Genomic DNA, 19,568 nt, shown 5'->3' with positions numbered 1-19,568 from the left:
ACAATGTTTTATAGTCTTCATTGCACAAGTCTTGTATTTCCTCGGTAATTCCTGTGTATTTTATTCTTCTTGATGCCGTTATAAACAGAATAAATTTTATATTTTGTATATTTTAGCACAATTTAAAAGAGAGACAGGGCTGCCTAGGTGGCTCAGTCGGTTGAGTGTCCAACTCTTGATTTCAGCTGAGGCCGTGATCTCACGGTTCATGAGTTCGAGCCCCCTGAGTGTGGAGTGGAGCCCACTTAAGATTCTCTCCCTCTTTCTCTCTCCCTCTCTCTCTCTGTGTCTCTCAAATAAGCGGCACCTGGGTGGCTCAGTCAGTTAAGCATCAGACTTCGATTCAGGTCATGATCTCGCGATTCACGAGTTTGAGCCCCGCATTGGGTCTGTGCTGACAGCTCGGAGCCTAGAGCCTGCTTCGGATTCTGTGTCTCCCTTCCTCTCTGCCCCTCCCCCCCCAAATAAATAAACATTAAACAAATTTAAAAAATAAAATAAATGGTTAATTACAACGAAGATAGACGATAGGTAGGTAGACCGATCGATCGATCAATCTTACACTCCAGGGATGGAGACAAGTAACACAGGCATCGAAATGGTGGGGTAGGTGCACAGGGGGCAGACTGGGCTGTGCAGGGATACCATGGATGGTCGCACAGGTGGTACACTGCACAACTCCAGAGGGTGCCGCTCACATATACTATGATGTTGTATCGGGCAGGAGAGGCTCGTTATGCTGCATAACACGTGACCCCACAATCTCCTTGACTGCCAGCAATAAAGATTTCTTTCCTGCTCACTCTGTATGTCCATCCAGGTTGGCTCTGATGGCATCTCTCCAGCCTCCAGGCCGAGGCAGGAGGCTCTCTCTGGAATACTGTGGTCCCAGGGCCACTCGGCTGGCTCCTAAAGCTCCTCCACTCCTATCTCATTGTCTAAGGCACGCCCCAAACGTGTGCCAAAACCCACAATCAGTGGGGTGGGAAGGGTATCTGTCCCCAGAGAGGGGCAGCCTCCCCCAAATGTTAGCGGACCCTTGGGAATCACACACCATGACAGGCCTCCCTGGAGGACACCCCTAGGAGGGGCCCCAGCAGGGAGAGCAGAGGGAAGGAAAGCTTCGTGCAGGAAAGAACACCCGGATGGCCACCGGCCAGTGGGGGGTGAGGCTGCAGGCCGGCACGGCTGTGGGAGGCCGCGAGGCCCTGGGGGCTCCACGTGTAGCAGGGACCCCCGCAGCAGCAGCCCACAGGCTCCTCAGAGGGAAGCTCTCTGAGTCGGATGTTTGGGGCCTCTAACCGGAACAGGTTCTGGGAGCCATAGTCTCTCACTCACCGGAGACCAGCCTCGCCAGTGTGAATCCTTGAAATGGTCCCTGTCCGCTACTAGAGCACTGGTCATTTGGGACGAAAGGACCTCGGACTTGGAATGGCAGCCGATAAACACAATGTCCTTCTCTTGCGTGGGGACGACGACTCCAGGGTGGAGCGGTCACTGACCACCTGCTGGGCACGTGGACGCTCCTCACACTGCGGGAAGCTTGGGCACCCGCGAGCCTCCCGCCCCGCTCAGAGCGCATCCTTCACCTCCGCCTCACTGTCAGGACACCCAAGTGGCCGTGGGGAAGGGGAGCCGTTCAGGGGCGCACCGAGTCCCCGGGGAACACAAGACCCTTCTCCAAGGAGCCATCCCTTCCAGAAGCTTCCATTTGTTAAGACAGCCTCTGCGGTTTCATCTTCTGGACGGCGTCCACTCACGTGCTTCCTTTCGCTCGTCGGCAGACCTCCCTGACTTTGCCTCGCTGGTCTGCAGCTCCTTGCGTGGTCTGGAGATCAACCCCTGGTCCTCCATTTAGGGGACGCTGCACCCCAAGTGCCGGTGTCCCGACTTGGTTGGTGGCGTTCTTCCTCGAAGAGAGCTTTTTCTCTTGTAGAAGAGGCAAAGCTGTCCCCGTCTTGCTCTGCTTTAAGCGGATGGTTTCAAAAGCCCTCTCAAGCCCCATCTCCCTTCTCAAAACAGCCTCTTGTGGATTCGGGGCTACTGAGAAATGAGGCTAACGACAGGTTTCCTGGCTTAGGTGTCCGGGGCCTCACTGAGCCTTCACATCCATGGGGAGGAGGCACTGCTCTCCTGTTTGGGGACACAGGGCGTAGAGGGATGAGCCCACCCACCCAACACCAGAAAGGTTGAGTCCGCACGGGCCTGACCGTGTGGCCACCACACCAGAGGTCTTTCTCCCCCAACACATATGGAGCCCGGTCCCTTCTGTTCCTGGGACCCAGCACGCTGCGAATTACACTTAGTCCCAACTCAAAGCGGAAAGCTGCCCAGAGTAAAAAAGGAATTTGAGGGGCGCCAGGGTGGCTCAGCGGATTGAGCGTCAAACTCTGGAGTTCAGCTCGAGTCGTGATCCCAGGGTTCTTGGATCGAGCTTCACCTTGGGCCCAGCATGGAGCAGGGGGGCCTAAGATTCTATCCCCTTCTCTGCCTCTGCCCCACACCCCCACTCACTCTGGACAAAACAAAGACAATCTGAATGGCCGCTCTATGTTCTCGTGGGTGGTCACAGGAGGGAAAACAGGACGAAGGCCCGAGTTTGGCAAATCCCACTTCCGGCCGAGATGTTCCACAGCCCTCAGTCACGTGCTCTTGGGTCCCCTTGCTCCAATCCTAACAAAGCCCCTCCCAACTGGCAGAGCCCCGGTTAGGAAGCACCACAATCCTCCCTGCTGAAATGTGCTTCCCAGCAGCAAAGGCAAAAATGGGCCCATCTGCCAGTCGAAATACTATTCTCCCATTTCAAAATTAAGTCCTTCCAAATTCCTAAGCTTCTTCAGTCTAGTTAACCGTTATTTCCCTGAGCCAACCTGCAAACGATAGACAATAGTTTGAAAATCCAAAAAAACTGAAGACTGAGGCGTGCCATTAGAAGAACCAGACCTGTGACTGAGTCCAAGGATTTACAGATGAAGGCTCGTTAGCCTCCTTCACACCTAAGACTAGTTCCTTGGTTCAGTAACCCAAATGTTTCATGGATTCCGTGGCTGCTTCGCTGAAACTGGTGGGAAAAAAACCCCCAAGCCCAGGATCAAGGAACCTGCCCCTTAGGCCTCCAAGTGCTTCCTAAGCACCTGCAACACCGTTTTCTCCACAGCCACTCGCAGAGTTCTCCCGCACAGGATCCTTCACGCAAAAGCCCCCAAACGGGAGGGCAGGGGATCCCAAATCCCAAGCTGCCGTGTGCTGGGCTGTTCGCTAGACCACCAAGCTGCTGCCCGATTTCAGCCAGTTCTCCTCCCAAACCACCCGCCCCCGCCACACCCACCCCCCCAAAGAGAAGCCAGGGCGCTTCACGGCAGCACTTTATTTTCCTCGCACAAGGACGCGTTGCTGGGGCCTAATGTTCTCACATGACAGTAGAAAACCAAAATTTGTTGTCATCTCTTCAAGAATTGAGAATTGTGTACAAAAACCTTACATAAATTAAAAGGATGAATAAATTTACAGTTGTAAATGCAAACCGTTTTCCAACTCAAGGCAATTAACAACCCACGGTGTTCTGGCAGGAAAACATCGGGTAAGAAAGGAAAGTGGGTCCCAAGGCTCGGACCTTCCCAACCCTGTCAGACCGGCAAGACAGAAATGACAACTGGTTCAGGACTCTTGCCAGCCTCTAGAGAAATCCTGGAATAGGCAGCTCTTAGACATTAATACCCTGCACAGATCGAGAATATCATGGTCTCGAAGATTCTCAAACCCATGGATTTCTCTTCCACGAACATGTTCTCAACCTCAGCCACGAAGTGACCGAGCCGCACGTACTAAGGATTTAAATCAAAGAGATGTACAGGGTATTAAACATATACCAAGGGAACAGCGAACTTGGATACAAGGTCAAGATCAGCAACAAGTTCTACAATCCAGTGCTGACATCAGATACAAGCTTCAAGGACAGATTTCTTTTCAAAGGCTTATTCCAGTTTCACGAGGCCAGCAGGAGGCGTACACACTTGCCAGGGCAAACCTAGACTTCGGAATTCACTCGTGCAGCAGACGCTACGCATCTGCCCGCAGTCCGTTTAGAAGCATTTGCGGTGGACGATGGAGGGGCCCGACTCGTCGTACTCCTGCTTGCTGATCCACATCTGCTGGAAGGTGGACAGCGACGCCAGGATGGAGCCCCCGATCCACACGGAGTACTTGCGCTCAGGGGGAGCGATGATCTGTGAAAACAAAACCGTGGCTTCAGTTTAGGCCGCGGTCTTCACAGCGGGGCCCCGGGAGGCCCAGCCCACGGCCGCACTAGACTCACCTTGATCTTCATCGTGCTGGGCGCCAGAGCCGTGATCTCCTTCTGCATCCTGTCGGCGATGCCGGGGTACATGGTGGTCCCGCCAGACAGCACCGTGTTAGCGTAGAGGTCCTTCCGGATGTCAACGTCACACTTCATGATGGAGTTGAAGGTGGTCTCGTGGATGCCACAGGACTCCATACCTAAGAGACAACGCTCTCGCTTAGAGGGCATCCGCCCCTCTTCCGGGCCCAAAGCGACGCAGCCCCGACTCGCGGCTGCCCGAGACACCTACCCAGGAAGGAAGGCTGGAAGAGCGCCTCGGGGCAGCGGAACCGCTCGTTGCCGATGGTGATCACCTGCCCGTCGGGCAGCTCGTAGCTCTTCTCCAGGGAGGACGAGGACGCGGCCGTGGCCATCTCCTGCTCAAAATCCAGGGCCACGTAGCAGAGCTTCTCCTTGATGTCACGCACAATTTCCCGCTCGGCGGTGGTGGTGAAACTGTAGCCGCGCTCCGTGAGGATCTTCATGAGGTAGTCCGTCAGGTCCCGGCCAGCCAGGTCCAGACGCAGGATGGCGTGGGGCAGGGCGTACCCCTCGTAGATGGGCACAGTGTGGGTGACCCCGTCCCCAGAGTCCATGACGATACCAGTGGTGCGGCCAGAAGCGTACAGGGACAGCACGGCCTGGATGGCCACATACATGGCTGGGGTGTTGAAGGTCTCGAACATGATCTGGAAAAAGGCAACGGGCTCCTTAGTCAGAGACAGGGACCCGGAGCCACCCCATGCTCACACACCGCATGCTGGCATGCCACAAATGTGATGTGTAGAGAAAAGAAAAAAAGGTTGCAGGCAGAAACACAAATAAGAAACCTTGAGACTTCAGGAAGGAAATGCCAGGAGAAGAACAGAACCCTGGAAATATCGAAAGAAATACTTGAATTTCAGAAAATAAGGCGGAACAGAAAATGGCTAATGAAACAGACGAACGGCGGGCGCTCGGGGCAGCGCTTACCTGAGTCATCTTCTCACGGTTGGCCTTGGGGTTCAAGGGGGCCTCAGTGAGCAGCACCGGGTGCTCCTCGGGGGCCACGCGCAGCTCGTTGTAGAAGGTGTGGTGCCAGATCTTCTCCATGTCGTCCCAGTTGGTGACGATGCCGTGTTCGATGGGGTACTTGAGGGTCAGGATGCCCCGCTTGCTCTGGGCCTCGTCGCCCACGTAGGAGTCCTTCTGGCCCATGCCCACCATAACGCCCTGGTGTCGGGGCCGCCCGACGATGGACGGGAACACGGCTCGGGGGGCGTCGTCCCCAGCAAAGCCCGCCTTGCACATGCCAGAGCCATTGTCGATGACCAGCGCGGCGATCTCCTCTTCCATTGCGGTCTGCGTGAAGACGCGGCCGGCTTAGACACGGAGGGTCCGTCTGCCCGCCCCCCACCCCCACCGAGCCTGGCGGGGAGTTAACTGCCCGGAACTGGGACCCGGTCTTTCTCGGGGCGCCCCTCACTCGCTCGCGGCGGCGCGACCGGGACTCTCCGCACTGCGGCCCTGCCCCGCCCCACCCCCCCCACTCCCGGCGCCAGCCGTGCACCAGCCGTGCACCGGCCGTCCGCACCACACCCCGCCCCGGCGCGGACCCCGCAACTCCCGAGGCAGTGTTGCGGGGACCCTGGGACAGGAGGCGTGGCGTGCACCTGCGGCGCCAGACTCGGGGACCCGGGGCCCGGGCACGCAGGCCGGCCTCTTACCGGTGGAAGTGGCGGCAGTGGACGCGGACGACAAACGGCGGGACGACACAGAGCACGGGCCGGCTGCGGCGAGTGAGACCGAGCGCGGCCTCCCCCGCCGCTATTTAAGCGAAGCGGGACGCGCGCGCGGGCCGGCGGCGCGCGCGGCCCCAGAACATGTCCATATATGGCGATCTTTCCGAACGCCGGGCGCCCATTGGCTCGCCCGGCCGGGACACGTGGGGCCCCGCGCCCGGCCCCGCCCCCCGCCCGCACCGCCCCCAACGGCCCCGCCCGCGCCACCCCCGCGCGCTCGCGACCCCACGCCCCAGACCTTGTGCGGACCCGCGCGCGCGCGCGCGCGCGCGGGCCGAGCGGGTGGGTGCCCCCCGCTTGGGGTCGCGGGCAGGGCTGCGGGTCCGACTGGCCCGCCCCGGGACTGCCGCGCCGTGGGGGAGGGCCCGGCTGCGCCCCGAAACTGCCTGGCCCAGAGCTGGGCCGCGCCCCAAGCCGGGGTGTGTCCCCGCGGCCCGGCCTCACGGGGGGCTTCGCCCCCGGCCCCGCGCGCCCCCTCCGAGCTTCCCCCCCCAGGCCCCGCTGAGAGCGTGGGCTGTGAAGGCCGACGCCGGGCTGGGGGAGGGGCAGGCGGGGGGGGGGCGTCCCTGTCGGTCGCTCTTGCGGTGCTCCGGGCCCCGCGGCCCGGAGGAGCCCCGAGGTGTCGTGACCTCGTTTCGGTGACGGGAGCTAGGAGCCGCGTGTCCCCCAGCGTTGCCGGCCACCGCGCAGGCCCCTCCGCCGGAGGATGGGGCTCCCTGCCTGGGGTCTCTGGAGGTGCAGAGACAGAGGCTTCATTCCAGCCGTAGCCAAAGCTTCCCGCCCCTCAAACCGCAGGCCCGATTGTCCCCTTAAGCGAGCTACACTCGGGGTTCGGGGCCATTCCCCCATCCACTGGGGAGGGGCTTTGTTTTGTTTTAAATTCCTGTGGGCATTGTAAGGAAACTGAGGCAGATCAGGGAAGTTTTGACCTTCCGAACGGTCAACTCTCAGCGGGCACCATCTTCTCCGCTTTATGACACTAGAGAGAACCCGGGTGGGAGTGGGTTTGCTGATCCCCGGGAACAGGAAGCCCCGCTGCTCTCCCGACCCCAGGTCGCCTCCAGGCCGGCCCCGCCCCAACTGCCCTGGAACTGTAGGTTCTCCTGGATACCGGACGCGCCCTTTTCTCCAGCAGCCTGAGTTGGAAGACCTGTCATTGCCAGCAGGGTCTTGGCCGCACCTGCTGGCGCCAATGTTTTCTGCCCAGAGGGGAATCAAAGGCTGGGCTTTCTTTGGACTGATTTGTAAGCTTTCGGAATTGCTCAGTATAGAATTAAAGGTCAGAGGAGGCGTGGGGAAGAGCACAGGCCAAGAGTGGGGGCAGCGGGGCCAGGCAGAGTGAGGCAAGGGACGCAAGGTCCCCCCCCCCCTCGCCCCGGGCGCTCAGCTTGACCCGGGCAGGTGTCTGACGGTGGCGGGGGCGGGGGGGGGGGGGGCAGGCGCCCCAAGAGCCCCGCGAGCTGAACTGGTGGCCACATCTGTGGCTAAGGACGCTAGGCCCAGAAGGTAAGGCAGCTGTCCAGCTCACCTGAGGACTGCGGTTCCCGAACGCCAAGGCCTTGTCTATGGCCACAGGCCTAGCTGGGTCTCCGACTCCCGGGCGTTTTGGGGGCGCAGGGCAAGACTGCTGTCCATCAGGTGTGTGCCCCACCCATGAGAGAACCCCGGGGCTTGGCCTCCGTAAAACCTATCCTTATTCGCGCCCTTGGGCACAATCACGGCCTGCTCAACCCTCAGGTGGGGGTGTCAGAGATGCGAGGAGGACTTCCACTTGGGGGTCCCAAGATGTCACGCACAGGCCACGGGGAAGGTGGGAAGGGCGGGAGGTCTCCACGTCCTGGGTCCGCCCACTCCGCGAAGGCGTCCAGGCCTCTGACTCGGGCTGGGGGGGGCACCTGCCCCTCCTCCAACGCCAGTTCCCTCTAGAGCTCCTTTGTCTGGTGTGTTTAAGGGGCGGCCACTTCTGGGAACAGACGGGGAGGGAGCGGAGATCCACAGACCTCGGTCCCCGCCCCCCTTCCTCGTTCCGCACCTTGCAGTCCGCGGGACGCCGGGTGCCAGGCCCCGGGGTCGTGGAGGTTAGCGGGGCGGGGCCCAGGAGCCCCGACGTCCCCCCCCCCCCCACACCCCCGCGGCGCCGGGCGGCGGGGGGAGGGGCGGGGCGCCACTTCCTCTTCCGCGGCGTGTCACCGGCTGGGCAGGCGGTGGCGGGGGGGGGGGGGGGGCAAGGTGCGGCCGCAGGTGAGCGGCGGGGGGCGGCGGCGCGCGCGGCGCGGTGCGGCCATATTAGGCGATCTCGGCGCCGCGGGAGCCCCGCCCGCCGCCCGGGAAGCCGCGGCCCGGGCAGCCCCGTCCCCGCCCGCCGCCGGCCCTGAGTCACCGGCCGGGCGGGGGTGGAAGTAACGGACGGGGGGCGCCGGGCGCGCTCCTCGCCTTATTTAGTCAAGGAGGCCGCCGATTGGCCGGCGGAACAAAGGGGCGGTGGCGGGCGGCCGGGGCGGGAGCGGAGGGGGCAGCGGCTGGCCCCCGCCCCCACCCCCGGTCCCCACCCCGGGCCGCCCGCGACCCCACAGCTCCGCTGCCGGCGCGGCCCCGAGGATGGGGGTGGGGCTACCCGTGTCCGCGCCCCCCCCCCCCCCGTCCCGCGGCTGCGGGGGGTGCGGGGGATGCGGGGCTGGGTCGCCTCCCGGCGGGGGAGGAGGGGAGTGACGGCCCTTCTGGGAAGCACCGCCGGGAGCCGGGAGTACGTGGACGCGGAGGAGCCCTGCCCCAGGTAGAACTGGGCCCGCCGACCCCGGCGGGGGGGACGGGGGAGCGCCGCCTTCTGTGCCGTGATTTTTTTGTTTTGCAACCGGGCAGTACGAGGCCTCGCCCAAGGTCACCTCAGGGCTGTGCACTTGGAAGCTCGGGGCCGCCCCCACCCCGCCTGGAGCGGGAGAGGGCCCGGCGTCCCTGGGGAGGGGACCGCGCGGACGCGGCAGCCCCTGGTTCGGGCGAGCGGGGAAGCTCTGGGGAGGAGGGAGAGGGCCAGCAGTTGCGCCCTTGCCCAGAAGCGGGTGTGTCCTTTCCATCTTGAGGACAGAAACTTGGGCCTCAGAGAAATGATGTGATTTTTTTTTTTTTTTTTCCCTAGCTCAGTGCTGGCTTTGGGCGATTTATTGTGACTTTGTTGCATTTCATTTTATCTTCCATGCGTTTAATGGCTGAGGAAATAGCGGGACGGGGAGGTGGGGTCACCTTGCAGGTAACTGTGGTGGGGCTGAGACTTAGCTCGAGGCCTTGCCTCTGGGTCCTGGGCACTGCCTGGCAACCCCACGTCGCTGTCATCTCCCTGCTCTCTTCAGGGATGGTCCCCAGGACTTCTGCACTTGGTAGCGTGGCCACCAGCCCACCTGCACCCCCTACTCACCCTGCTAGCCTCCCACCTCTAGCCACCTCCCAACTAGTCATTACTTGTCAGGCACACAGGGCGGGTGACTTGGTGATGGGTCGGCGTCCCCAGCCTTTGGCCTGGCCATTCCCAGCTGCGAGGAATGCCTTGCCTCCTCCATGCAAATGCGACGTGGGATCCTGGTTTGGATCCTGGGACACAAAAAAGGAAGGCAACGGAAGAAGCAGTGAAATCTGAGTAAAGTCTGGAGTTTAATGCCAAGTGCCAAAGTTCCTCACGGCGACAGCTGAACCACGCCTGTGTCAGGTGTTACCTTGAGAGAAACTGAGTGGGGAGGCTACAGCAAAGCTCACGCAGTCTTTGCTACTTTCCTGTAAATCTAAGATTACAATAAAAACTTCATTTTAGAACACCTAAGGAAAAGCAAAGTTTCCCTACCCGTAGGTCCCTGTCTTGTTCTCCCAGGCCTGTGGACAGATCAAAGGCAGGATGATTCTTCTTCTGCCTCTGTCTGCAGGGCGCTGGGCAGTCTCCCGTGGAGAGGGGGGCAGGCTTGGGCGGCTGTGTCTGTCTGTCTGTCAGGAACAGTGGTCTTGAGGGCTGCCGAGGTAGACAAGGCCAAGTTCCTGCTGGCGTGGCCTGCTTGCGTCTGAGTTTCAACTCCAAGGGCAAGGTCAGGGCCACATACTTCTGGCCTAGTGCCCAGTGGGGGCCGTTCTGAGGGCACTGTGTCTGCTGCGGCACACCTGGAAGCTGGGGCTCCAGATCCTCTCCCTGCAGAGCCTTCTGGTGGCTGGCCATTTGGTCACGTGCACCACCGTGCGGGAGCCAGGCGCCGCCGGCTTATCACCGCCGCTCGTCCTGCAGCCGGAAGCTGTGAACCAGGCCTCCGCATGTGCCTGGGGAGGTGCCCTGAAACCAAACCGTTTTGCAGGTGGGGAAAACAGGATTGCAGGGTACACTCCCCGCACGCAGTGTGGAGAGACAGGTGTACAGAGACACCCAGGCCGAGAGTCCCTGGGCCCCTCCCTCCTTAACCTTACCCACTGCTCCAGCAGAGGAGGGTTCCAGGCATTTCAAAGACGGGTGGGCCCCCGTGGAGTTTATCAGAGCTTCTGTCTCCCCATCCTGATGCAGCAGGAGCCAAGGAGGCCCCGGGGAAGAGCACTGGGCCAGGAGTCAGGACCTGGGTTCTGGGCCAGGCTCAGCCTGTGCCAGCTGTGACCTCCCGCTGCCTCCTTCTGTAAAGAAGTGGGCTAGTCGTGCAGCCCGTCGGAGGCCCTGAGGCTGGCGGCCCTCTTGCACTAGACGACAGGTCTAGGGACCGGAGGCCACTGGGAGGTGAATCTTCCCTCCGCCCCAGGCCTCACTGCAGTTTTCTCAGCCTCGGGCTTTGACATCTCGGTGTTCAAGTTTTGGTTAAGAAACGCTCAGTCGGCGCCTCTGTGTATCAGACCCAAGATTCCTGGGAGCAGCGGCCTTTGATGGAGCAGCTGGCTCCTGGCTCTGCTTCTGAGGGCACTCTTCCGGGCCTCACTTCCTGGGCCTCAGCAGGTACAGTGGCAGCGCTCCCTGTACCACAGGGTGGGGGTGCGGGGCCCGATACCGCGGCCCAGCAGTGGTCAGTCTGCTGCCCGTCACCTTTGCCAAGAAAAATTATGTCGTGGACGCACCGTGGGCCCGCCTCACAGCTGCCTCCCCAAGAGATCACCGCTCGGTCTCTGCACGGCCCTTACTCTCCGGGAGCTGCACCCACAGATTGCGGCGGGACCCCGAGGATTCAACCCAGGAGTCCGGGCCTCCGGCTGCTTCGCAACGGCCCCGCCTCCGCACGCAGCTCAGGCCAGACACCAGGTGCCCGCCGGCGACGGCACACGCCGCACACCCCTGACCTGCCGTGCTGTCTGTCCAGCCGGGCTGCCCGCCTCCGCTTCCGCGGGATCCGTGTTGCAAATCAGCTCCCTCTGCTCCCCGGGCCTGCCACTGCCTCGAGACAGAGCCTGAGCCCTTACCCTTGTGCTGGAAGCTCTCGGGTGGCCCTGCCCGACCCCCCCAACCCCTCACCTACTGCCTCTCTTGTTCACTGCCCTCCAACCTCAGTTTCCGGCTGGCTCTTCCTCTACAAGTTCTTCTGGTTGGCCGCCACTGCCCTGCAGGCCCCCAGACCTTGCCCTGGCCTCAGGTCCAGGCCCCCACCTCCTCCCTGAATACTGGTTATTCATTGTTTGTCTGCCCCCACCCTGTGCCCCAGAGTTTCCCCGGGGAACAATGGTGAAACTGGTGTCCCCTGCGACCGGAATAACGCTTGGCACCTTTGTGGCTGTAGGACGCCTGAACGGAGGCAGAAAGAATGAAGACGGAGCAGCCCCGGAGGGACCGTCACAGGGGGGCTGGGCCAGCTGTCCCCTACCCTGACTCCGGGATGTGGCTCTAGGGCTGAGAGGGAAGGGTCGGCCTACCCCGGCTGGTAGGCTCGCAGGGCTGCAGGGGGCAGTGCTGAGGTGGCGGGGTAGGGCACAGAGAAAAGTGCGGGCTCACCCGCACCTCCCGCTCTGGCCTCGGCCTGCGGGGAGCGCGCCCGGCCGGCCGAGCTCTCCCGACTGGGTCAGGGCCCCGCGCGGCAGGTGTCCCTAACGGCGGAGGCGGAAGGCATGGAGGCGATCAGGGCGGGACACCGGCAGGAGGCCGCTGCCCTGGGCGCCCCGTCCTCCCCGCCACTGTCGCGAGGGCTGCAGGGGGCGTGGAGAGAGTGGGCCAGGCTAGGGTCCAGCGAGGGCTCCGGACCGGTCACCCGACCGCTTGCTGCGCCCTCGCTCCTCCGCCCAGGCTTCCCGGGAAGGCTGCGAGGCGCGCGGGGGCCGGGCCGGCGAGGCGCGGGCGTGGCCCCGCCAGGCCCCGCCCACCCTCCTGGTGCTGGGTATCCGGCCGGGCGGGATGAGGGGCGAGGGCCCGACGCTTCGGGGGAGCCGAGGAACCCCCCCGGTGGGTGGGGCCGCGTGTCGTTATGGTCAGGGTGCGGTGTCCGGCCACGAGGCCACAAATTCTCGCGCGCCCCTCCCCGCGCCTGGGCCCGGCCTCCGGCCCCCGCCTCCGGGAGCCGAGTCCCCGCGCCCTTGGAGGACCGCGCAAGTGACTCCGCACGGAAATCCAGAGGGCGGCCGAGGAGCGCGGAAGAGGCTAGCCCAGAGGCCGCGCAAGCTGGGGCTGGAGCCCGGGGGCGCCCTGACCTGTCCAGACCCGCACCGTCTCCGGGGATGCGCGCAGGGGCCGCCCGCAGCCCTTCTGCGCTCCCGCTGTTAGCGGCCCTCAGACCTGGCGTCGGAGCCGTCCGCCGCACCCCCGCGTCTCCTCTGGCTCGGCGGGGTGCGGGCAGGCGCGGCACCCTGATTCCTAGGCCCGCATCAGAGCGCACCTCTCCGGGTGGGCCACGGGCTGGGAATCGGGACACCCCCGAGGGGCAGCGAACTTGAAGGCCTGGGCCAGGAGACGGCGCCCAGCTCCGAGGCGGGCCCGGTGTGATTCCCAGGTGGGCCGCCAGGTGGGTCCCGCTAGCGGGGTTGGGCGCCTGGGGCTTAGCGAGAAATCCAGGCTGCACCGGTCTGCGCCGCCCTCTCCCCGCTACGCGGTGGGCCGAGCCCTCCCCAGCGCAGGGAGGGACCCCTACAGCCACTGACGGGGTTGGGGAGGCGCCCGGCACCGCGGGCCAGCCGCTGAGTCACTGCCGCCAGAGAGTGAGGGGAGTGGCCGGTGACCTCAGCCAGTGCCGACGCAGGGAGAGAAGGTGGGATTGGGGTCAGCCGGTGCCCAAGGCAACGGAAGGGGGAGGGCCGGGGCCTCGACTCAGCCAGACGGGGCCAGCCCACCATGATGCCCAGGTACCTTCTGTCCAGGAACAGACAGCGGCCACAGGGGGACACCAAAGCCAGGGCAGACCCGGACCCGATTCTTGGAATGCACAGTGCTGGTGCCCAGGGGATGGGGACGCAGGGGTCCAAGCAGCCATGCCCCGTCCGCTTCCTGGGCACACTGGGTTATTTTGACAGCTAGGCCACCCAGGCAGACGGCCAATGATAAGCAATTCAGAGAGAATGACATGGGGGCTCAGAGGCTGAGGCAAGTCCCAGGTCCCACGGCCAGAAAGGTGGGGCCCGGAGACAGCCAACTCTTTACTCACCCTGCTAGCTATGGGAGGCCCGCCCGTGTTGGAGGACAGAGGGGGTGAGTCCATTCCACTGGTCCAGGGGCCGTCCCAGGGCTGTGAGCGGCTGGGCTAGCCCCAGGAAGATGGCAGGGGGCGCTGGAGTGCCCCACCAGGGCAGTGGGGAGCCACAGAATGCCCTGGGGTGGGGTAGCGTGGAGGAACAGAGGTCGCCCTGAAGGTGGAGTGGGGGGGTGGGGGGTGCAGAGACAGCATACTGCGAGGAAAGACAGATGATGCTCTTGGGCATTCGGGACACCTCCACCTCCCTCGGCGACGGGTGGGTTGGCCCCACCATACCACCGGGGACTGCGGGAGCCCACCCCCAGGAGGGGCCCCTACCCATAAGCACCCGGAGCGAACCTGCAGCTTAGCTGTGCTGAGCACCTTCCCAGACCCCTCTCTCCAGGCCCAGCTTTACACCAGGGCGGACGGAGTTTGGTGGGCCCCCTGGCAGGGCGGGGTACCCGCACAGGCCTGTATTTTACCCTTCCTGGGAAGGGTCGTTTGGGGAGTGAGGAAAATCCATGTTGAAAATGTTCCCTTTGGGGCGCCTGGGTGGCTCAGCCGGTTGAGCATCTGACTTCAGCTCCGGTCATGATCTCACAGTTTGTGAGTTCGAGCCCCGCGTCGGGCTCTGTGCTGCCGGCTCGGAGCCTGGAGCCCGCTTCGGATTCTGTGTCTCCCTCTCTCTCTGTCCCTCCCCTGCTCACATTCTCTCTCTCTCTCTCTCAAAATTAACTAAGCATAACAATAATAATAAAGAAAATGTTCCCTTTGGATTTTGAAGTCTTGACTCTGTGTCTTGTTTATGCTGTTGTTTTTGGGGAATGAGTGTCATTTGAATCCTGATCCAATGTTCAGGATTGTTTTGTGTTTTCTCTATGAAGCTTTAGGCTTCTCTGTTTCTGCCGAGCTGAGATCTCTGGGTGTGCTTCTGGTGAAGTCTCTTGGTCTGGACCACCTCTAGGCCCTGGCCACTCAGTACCCTTCGGTTCTGGTGAAACGTCGAAATGTCTTGTGTGCCTTCCAACACAGTTTGTTTCTTTCCTGGTTTATTTTTTTCAGCATTTCTGTTTTGGGATTTCTGTTATTGGGCGTCTTATCTCTCAGATGAATCCTTTAACATTATTCCTGTTTCTGCTCCCCCCCCCCCAACTCTCTGGGACATTTCTTTGACTTCTTCTGACCCCGTGATGGAATTCTTTATTCTAGTCATTATACTTTTCAACCTTTTTGTTTTGAGATAATTTCACATTTACTGTTTTCACATTTCCCACACTTGCCTCATTGTTCTTTATCTCTTCTCATTTCTCAACAGCTTGGGAGTTGGCCTCAGACATCCCGCCCTTTACTCCTTCATATTTCAGTGTGTTTTTCCTGAGAACAGGGACATTGTCTCACGTAGCTACAGGGCAGTGATCAAAGCCAGGCGATTTAACGCGAATAGAACACGTTCATCTAAGCCATCTGAGTGTATGTTTTAATGATGGCTGTCCCAACAGTGACTTAACCCCGGATCACCTAGGTCATTGAGTTGCCATAAAGTCAGATAGTATATCCCCACGACCCCTGTCTTACTCTCTCGCCACTTAGAGCATCACCCAAAGGTGCAGAGAGTTTTACAAAAAGTGGACCAGCACAAACGCCCGAGCTGATGCCCCTGGGAGCCATCTGACAGAGGACGGTGGGCACGTGCGTGGCTTTTCTCACTGGCGAGACTTCAGGCACACAGTAGGTACTTACTGTGTGTCTGTGCTTGTCGGCGTGCGGGGTGTGGGCTGAGCCTCTGCGGACGGACGGCAGCTACGTGCATGTGTGTCTGCGGCTCGCTGTGTGTGCGTGGCCGCGTGTGAGAGTGCCGGGCTGCCCTCGTCACCTTCGGAGTCGCGGGCTCCTGACTGTCCCTGCCAGGTGTGTGTCTGGAAGCCCAGGTAGACGGTAATTACCCCCGTCGCTTCTTGGACTTGATCTGGTCCTGATTCTGAGCCCCGTGCAGCCAGGGATTTACTCTCAGATATTCTTGTGAGTGCTCCCTTCCAGTTCCAGAAATATGCAAAGGCCCTGGGGTTTGGGTGCTGGAAGACAGCAGTGGTCACAGGGCATCTGGACTTGCTGAGAGGCCCGCAGTCCTGCTCTCATGGTCCCTTCAGGGACGCTCAGCCTTGCGGGGGCCCTGGACTTCTGGCCGGGCTCAGAGGTCTCTCTCTCTCTCTCTCTCTCCCTACACCCCTCCAGAAATAACCGCCCCCTCCCCAGGACTTGTACGATTTGACAAGAGACAAGAGACAAGAGCCGAGCCGGGAGACCACACCGGCTTCCTACCCAGACAGCGGCTCTCCACTTCGGGGGGTCGGGGTGGGGGGCGCACGCCGGAGAGGAGCCCATGAAAACCAGTATTTCAGGAGCTGCCCTGCCTTCAGGAGGAGCGGGGTTGGGGTAGGGCTGAGTGAGGGGGAGGGGCGAGGCCGGGGGCTGGACCTTCATGGGGAGCAGGTAGCACACGGGCGGGCACCCCCTGGCCCCCTCCCCACACTCTTCATCCCAAGGACTGCCCTGTCCTTTCTGCCCTGCAGAAGGGAGCCTGTCACCCTAAACCGCCCGCAGGCCTCCCGTAAACCAACCCAGGCCCCGCCCGTGTAAATGGAGCTCCGGAGCCGCAGAACTCCACCATGAAAGAATCATGAGGCAACCGAGCCTTGGGCCTGTTTTCAGGAACCATGCAGGAGGCCGGGCCTGGGGCGCCTGCCAAGCTGGCCCCCCCAGGAACAGATGCTGGGGCTGGGAGCATGAAAATCAGGGCCTTGGGCCAGGCCCAGCAGCCTCGAGGCCAGCGGGATAGCCCTCGCCTCGCCTCGCCTCGCCTGGGGGGGCCAGGACCAGAAGGGGGCCTGGCGGAGTGGCCTGGCCCCCGGAGGGCACGGTGCCCGGAACCGAGTAGGACAGGATCTCTAACCAGAGCAGCAACTGTCCCGGGGCTGGGGCGGGGGCACTTGAGAGCCGGTGGGGCACTGGGGATTTCCTGGAAGGCATTCCCAGAGACTCACTGCCCTGCGGGGAGGGCACAACCGGCCTTGCTCTAGCAAGGGACCCGAGACCCGGGTCCGGGACAGGTGTGGCCCGTGGAGGTCCGTCCCTCAGGTGGTAGGGCTGCCCCGGTCTCCGTCCTGGGCCGTTTCCCGATTTCCAGGGCTCCAGGCCAGCCGAAGTGGGGACCCACCCCCTCCCCCGGCCTGTACACACACGGGGCCTGTGCCAGCTCACGCCACCAGCATCCGCATTGCCCGGGCACCCGGCCTGGTACACGTGCCGGTCGCCATGGCAGCAAGCCGTGTGCCGGCAGGAGCCCGGGCGGGCCTTGCGCATCCAAGGCCGGTGGTCTAGATACGTAGGACCGAGAGTCCTTTTCCCGGCCGCCCCGGGAGGGGCCCGACGGGGTTGGGGAGGGAGGCCCTCCAAAGCCACCCCCCAGCATCCCAGGGAAGGGACGGCTTCCTGAACTCTCCGGGGTCGATGCCAGGGGCCGGGGGCTTCAAGGCCCTCTCTGCTCCTGGCCACAGCCCGACCTCACTAAGTGGGGCTTGCGGCGGGGGATCTGTCCCAAGCTTGTCTGCTGGCAGCTCAGAGAGCTGAGGCAGCCCCTGCTTTGCAGGCCCAGCTTCCGCAGCAGGGTCCGCCCAGCTCTGTCCGTCTACAGCTGGCCACTCCCTGAAGGGGGCGCGGGGTGCCGCTCACACGAACAGCCCTTAAGCACCCATGAGGGAAAGGCACCTGTCCTCGAGTGACACGGGTCTGCAGCTGGTGCGTCAGTCGGGCTGACATCCATCCTGGGGCCTCGTCCGGAGGTCGCAGATGAAAGCCCAGGTCAATGGACACACACGGGGGGCGCACGCCCCCACCCCCCAGGAGGGCAGTTTCAGAGGTGAGCGGGGTCAGGGGGCTTTGGAGGCCCCTGAGGGCATCCTGGACAGGCCCCAGACCTTGTGTGCCCCCAGACGGTGGCTGTGTGGACACCCCCTGGCGGGGGGCGTGGCCACAGGGTGGCACGTGTTTCCGTGAGGAGTGCTCCCCGTTGCCCGAGGACACCTCCAGCCCACCGCAGGCGCTCACGGGGAATCTCAAACCGACTCCCTTGTGCTGCACGCAGCCTGATCACCCTCCGGGCGGCCATGAGCGGGCCCTGAGGCTGGGGTCCAGGGAAGCATCTCCGGGGCTGGGGCTGGCCCAGCAGCTGCCCGAGGCTCACTCTGCCCCGCCCCGTCCGTCCGTCCGCCCGCCCGCGGGCACCTGCACACACAACGTCCACGCTGGTGCGCGTGCTGCAGGGTCTCGGCGCATCACACAAGGTCCAGACCTTCCCAAACATTCACAGTACTTACTGTGTGCCAGAGCCTCACAGGGGATCCGGAAAGGAACCACGACCCCCGGCAGGCATCTGGGCCTTGGGGCCGGAGGGGGGTGGAGGGTAGATCCGTGCAAACTACCTGCCTCCAAGGAAGCCCGGGCTCCGAGGCCCACCCCTCAAGAGTCCCTTTGGGGCCTGAAAGGTCACCCCCTGGCTTAAACTGTGGGTCAGTGCCAGGCAGCCCCACCCCATGCCCACCTCGGGCTGTAGGGCCCCAGGACTGAGAGGCCACAGCCACTTCTGGCCCTGCCACCAAGAGGCCTCCTGGAGCCAGGCCCACTTAGCGCCTGGCAGCTGGCCGCCCTCCCGCTGGGCACGTGACGCCCGTGAGCACCCTGCCAGCACCCGTCAGCACTAATGAGGCCTCGGTGCTAATCAGGCATCCCGCGCTCCGTCAGAGCTGGGAGTTGGGGGGGCCTTGGGCATGCCCCGCAGGGCCCCCCCCCCCACAGATGAACTGAGCAGTGCTGCTGGGCACGTGTCCCACGGGTGTTCCCAAAGCCCTGGGAGGTGGCACAAAGTGAGATCCAGCGAGGAACAGGTGTGGACAGCATCATGGCTTGTACCCCCAGACCGCGGACATTTCCCTGGCATCGCGGCTAGGCCCGGGCCCCCGGGGCTTGGGAAGATCTTATGTGGGGACTATCTCTGGGGGGAGGACACGTCTCCCTGCCAGCGGGTACCTGGCACACAGCCCAGCCAGGCACACAGTTGGTGCCCCCTCAATGCGTGTGGGTCGCAGAGATGGGCGATGCCAGCCCCCAGGGAGGGCCAAGACCAGCCTCACTTGACCAACCCACGGCGTGCGCCGAGCTGTTGTGAGGTTTTGTGTCCAGGCCTGTCTCCCGGAATCCCACTCTGGCCCCCGCGAAGGGACATGTAACCCTGTCTGTCTCCCCAGTGTCTGCATGGGCCTCCAAGGGTGCTGCCCAGGGCTTGGAGAACGGAGGAAGCACTCTTGGGTCTTGTCCGCCCTCCCCGCTCCCTGGGGCCCACACACGCCCAGCCCCAGGCCCTTTCCCCCAGTGGGGGGGGCCCGTCACGGCCTCCAGAGGGTCGAAGGGGTGCTGCCGGAGCATCCGGGACCCACGAGGCCGAGGCGAGGCTCCGGAGGCTTGGCTGGAAATGCCCGTGGCCCCGGGCCCGTTCCCCAGGGAGGCTCCGAGCGGCACACGCTGCAATGACGAAGAGGGCGCCACGGCTGGCCCGGGCCCAGGCCGGGCAGCTCTGCTTTCACCGCTTGGCTCCCAGCCCCGGAGGCAGGTGCAGGAGACAGACAGGCAGGGTGCGGCTGAGCTGACCCCTTCACGTCCCCAAAGATGGCCCCCGTGGGCTCAGGGGGAGCGAGTCTAGCCAGGTGGTCCCAGGGGCTGGGGCCGGGAGGGGCTGGAGGCAGGGGTGGCCGGCTTCCGGCCTCCCCCAGCCCGCTCTTCACATCTGACTGCTGAGAGGGC

At 62.9% G+C, this 19,568-nt stretch overlaps 1 protein-coding gene and 1 long non-coding RNA gene across 3 annotated transcripts in view; one reads left to right on the top strand and one right to left on the bottom strand.

The window, feature by feature from the left end:
* Window positions 1-3,352: 3,352 nt before the first annotated feature.
* Window positions 3,353-6,179, bottom strand: ACTG1 (actin gamma 1). The gene is made up of 5 exons (XM_053892286.1): window positions 6,046-6,179; window positions 5,312-5,680; window positions 4,590-5,028; window positions 4,316-4,497; window positions 3,353-4,226 (listed from the first exon to the last, which is right to left on the bottom strand). The coding sequence occupies exons 2-5, from the start codon at window positions 5,672-5,674 to the stop codon at window positions 4,083-4,085; spliced, it is 1,128 nt and encodes a 375-aa protein (XP_053748261.1). The 5' UTR covers window positions 5,675-5,680; window positions 6,046-6,179; the 3' UTR covers window positions 3,353-4,082.
* A 2,166-nt stretch (window positions 6,180-8,345) lies between these two features.
* The window catches only part of LOC128774165 (uncharacterized), a 31,877-nt gene continuing 20,654 nt past the window's right edge, over window positions 8,346-19,568 (top strand). Inside the window, exons 1-2 of one of the 2 annotated variants that reach the window (XR_008418574.1) lie at window positions 8,346-8,893; window positions 9,581-9,923. This is a non-coding gene — a long non-coding RNA (uncharacterized LOC128774165). Of the gene's footprint in view, window positions 8,894-9,580; window positions 11,133-19,568 lie in introns of those variants that run through there. The other variant, XR_008418575.1, reaches the window with a different exon arrangement.

The sequence above is a fragment of the Panthera pardus genome, unplaced genomic scaffold (assembly GCF_024362965.1).
Source record: "Panthera pardus isolate Hobbes unplaced genomic scaffold, ASM2436296v1 HiC_scaffold_3, whole genome shotgun sequence".
Taxonomy (NCBI): Eukaryota; Metazoa; Chordata; class Mammalia; order Carnivora; family Felidae; genus Panthera; species Panthera pardus.
Note: the sequence above shows the minus strand (reverse complement) of the source record. Positions and strands in the feature narration are given on the sequence as shown.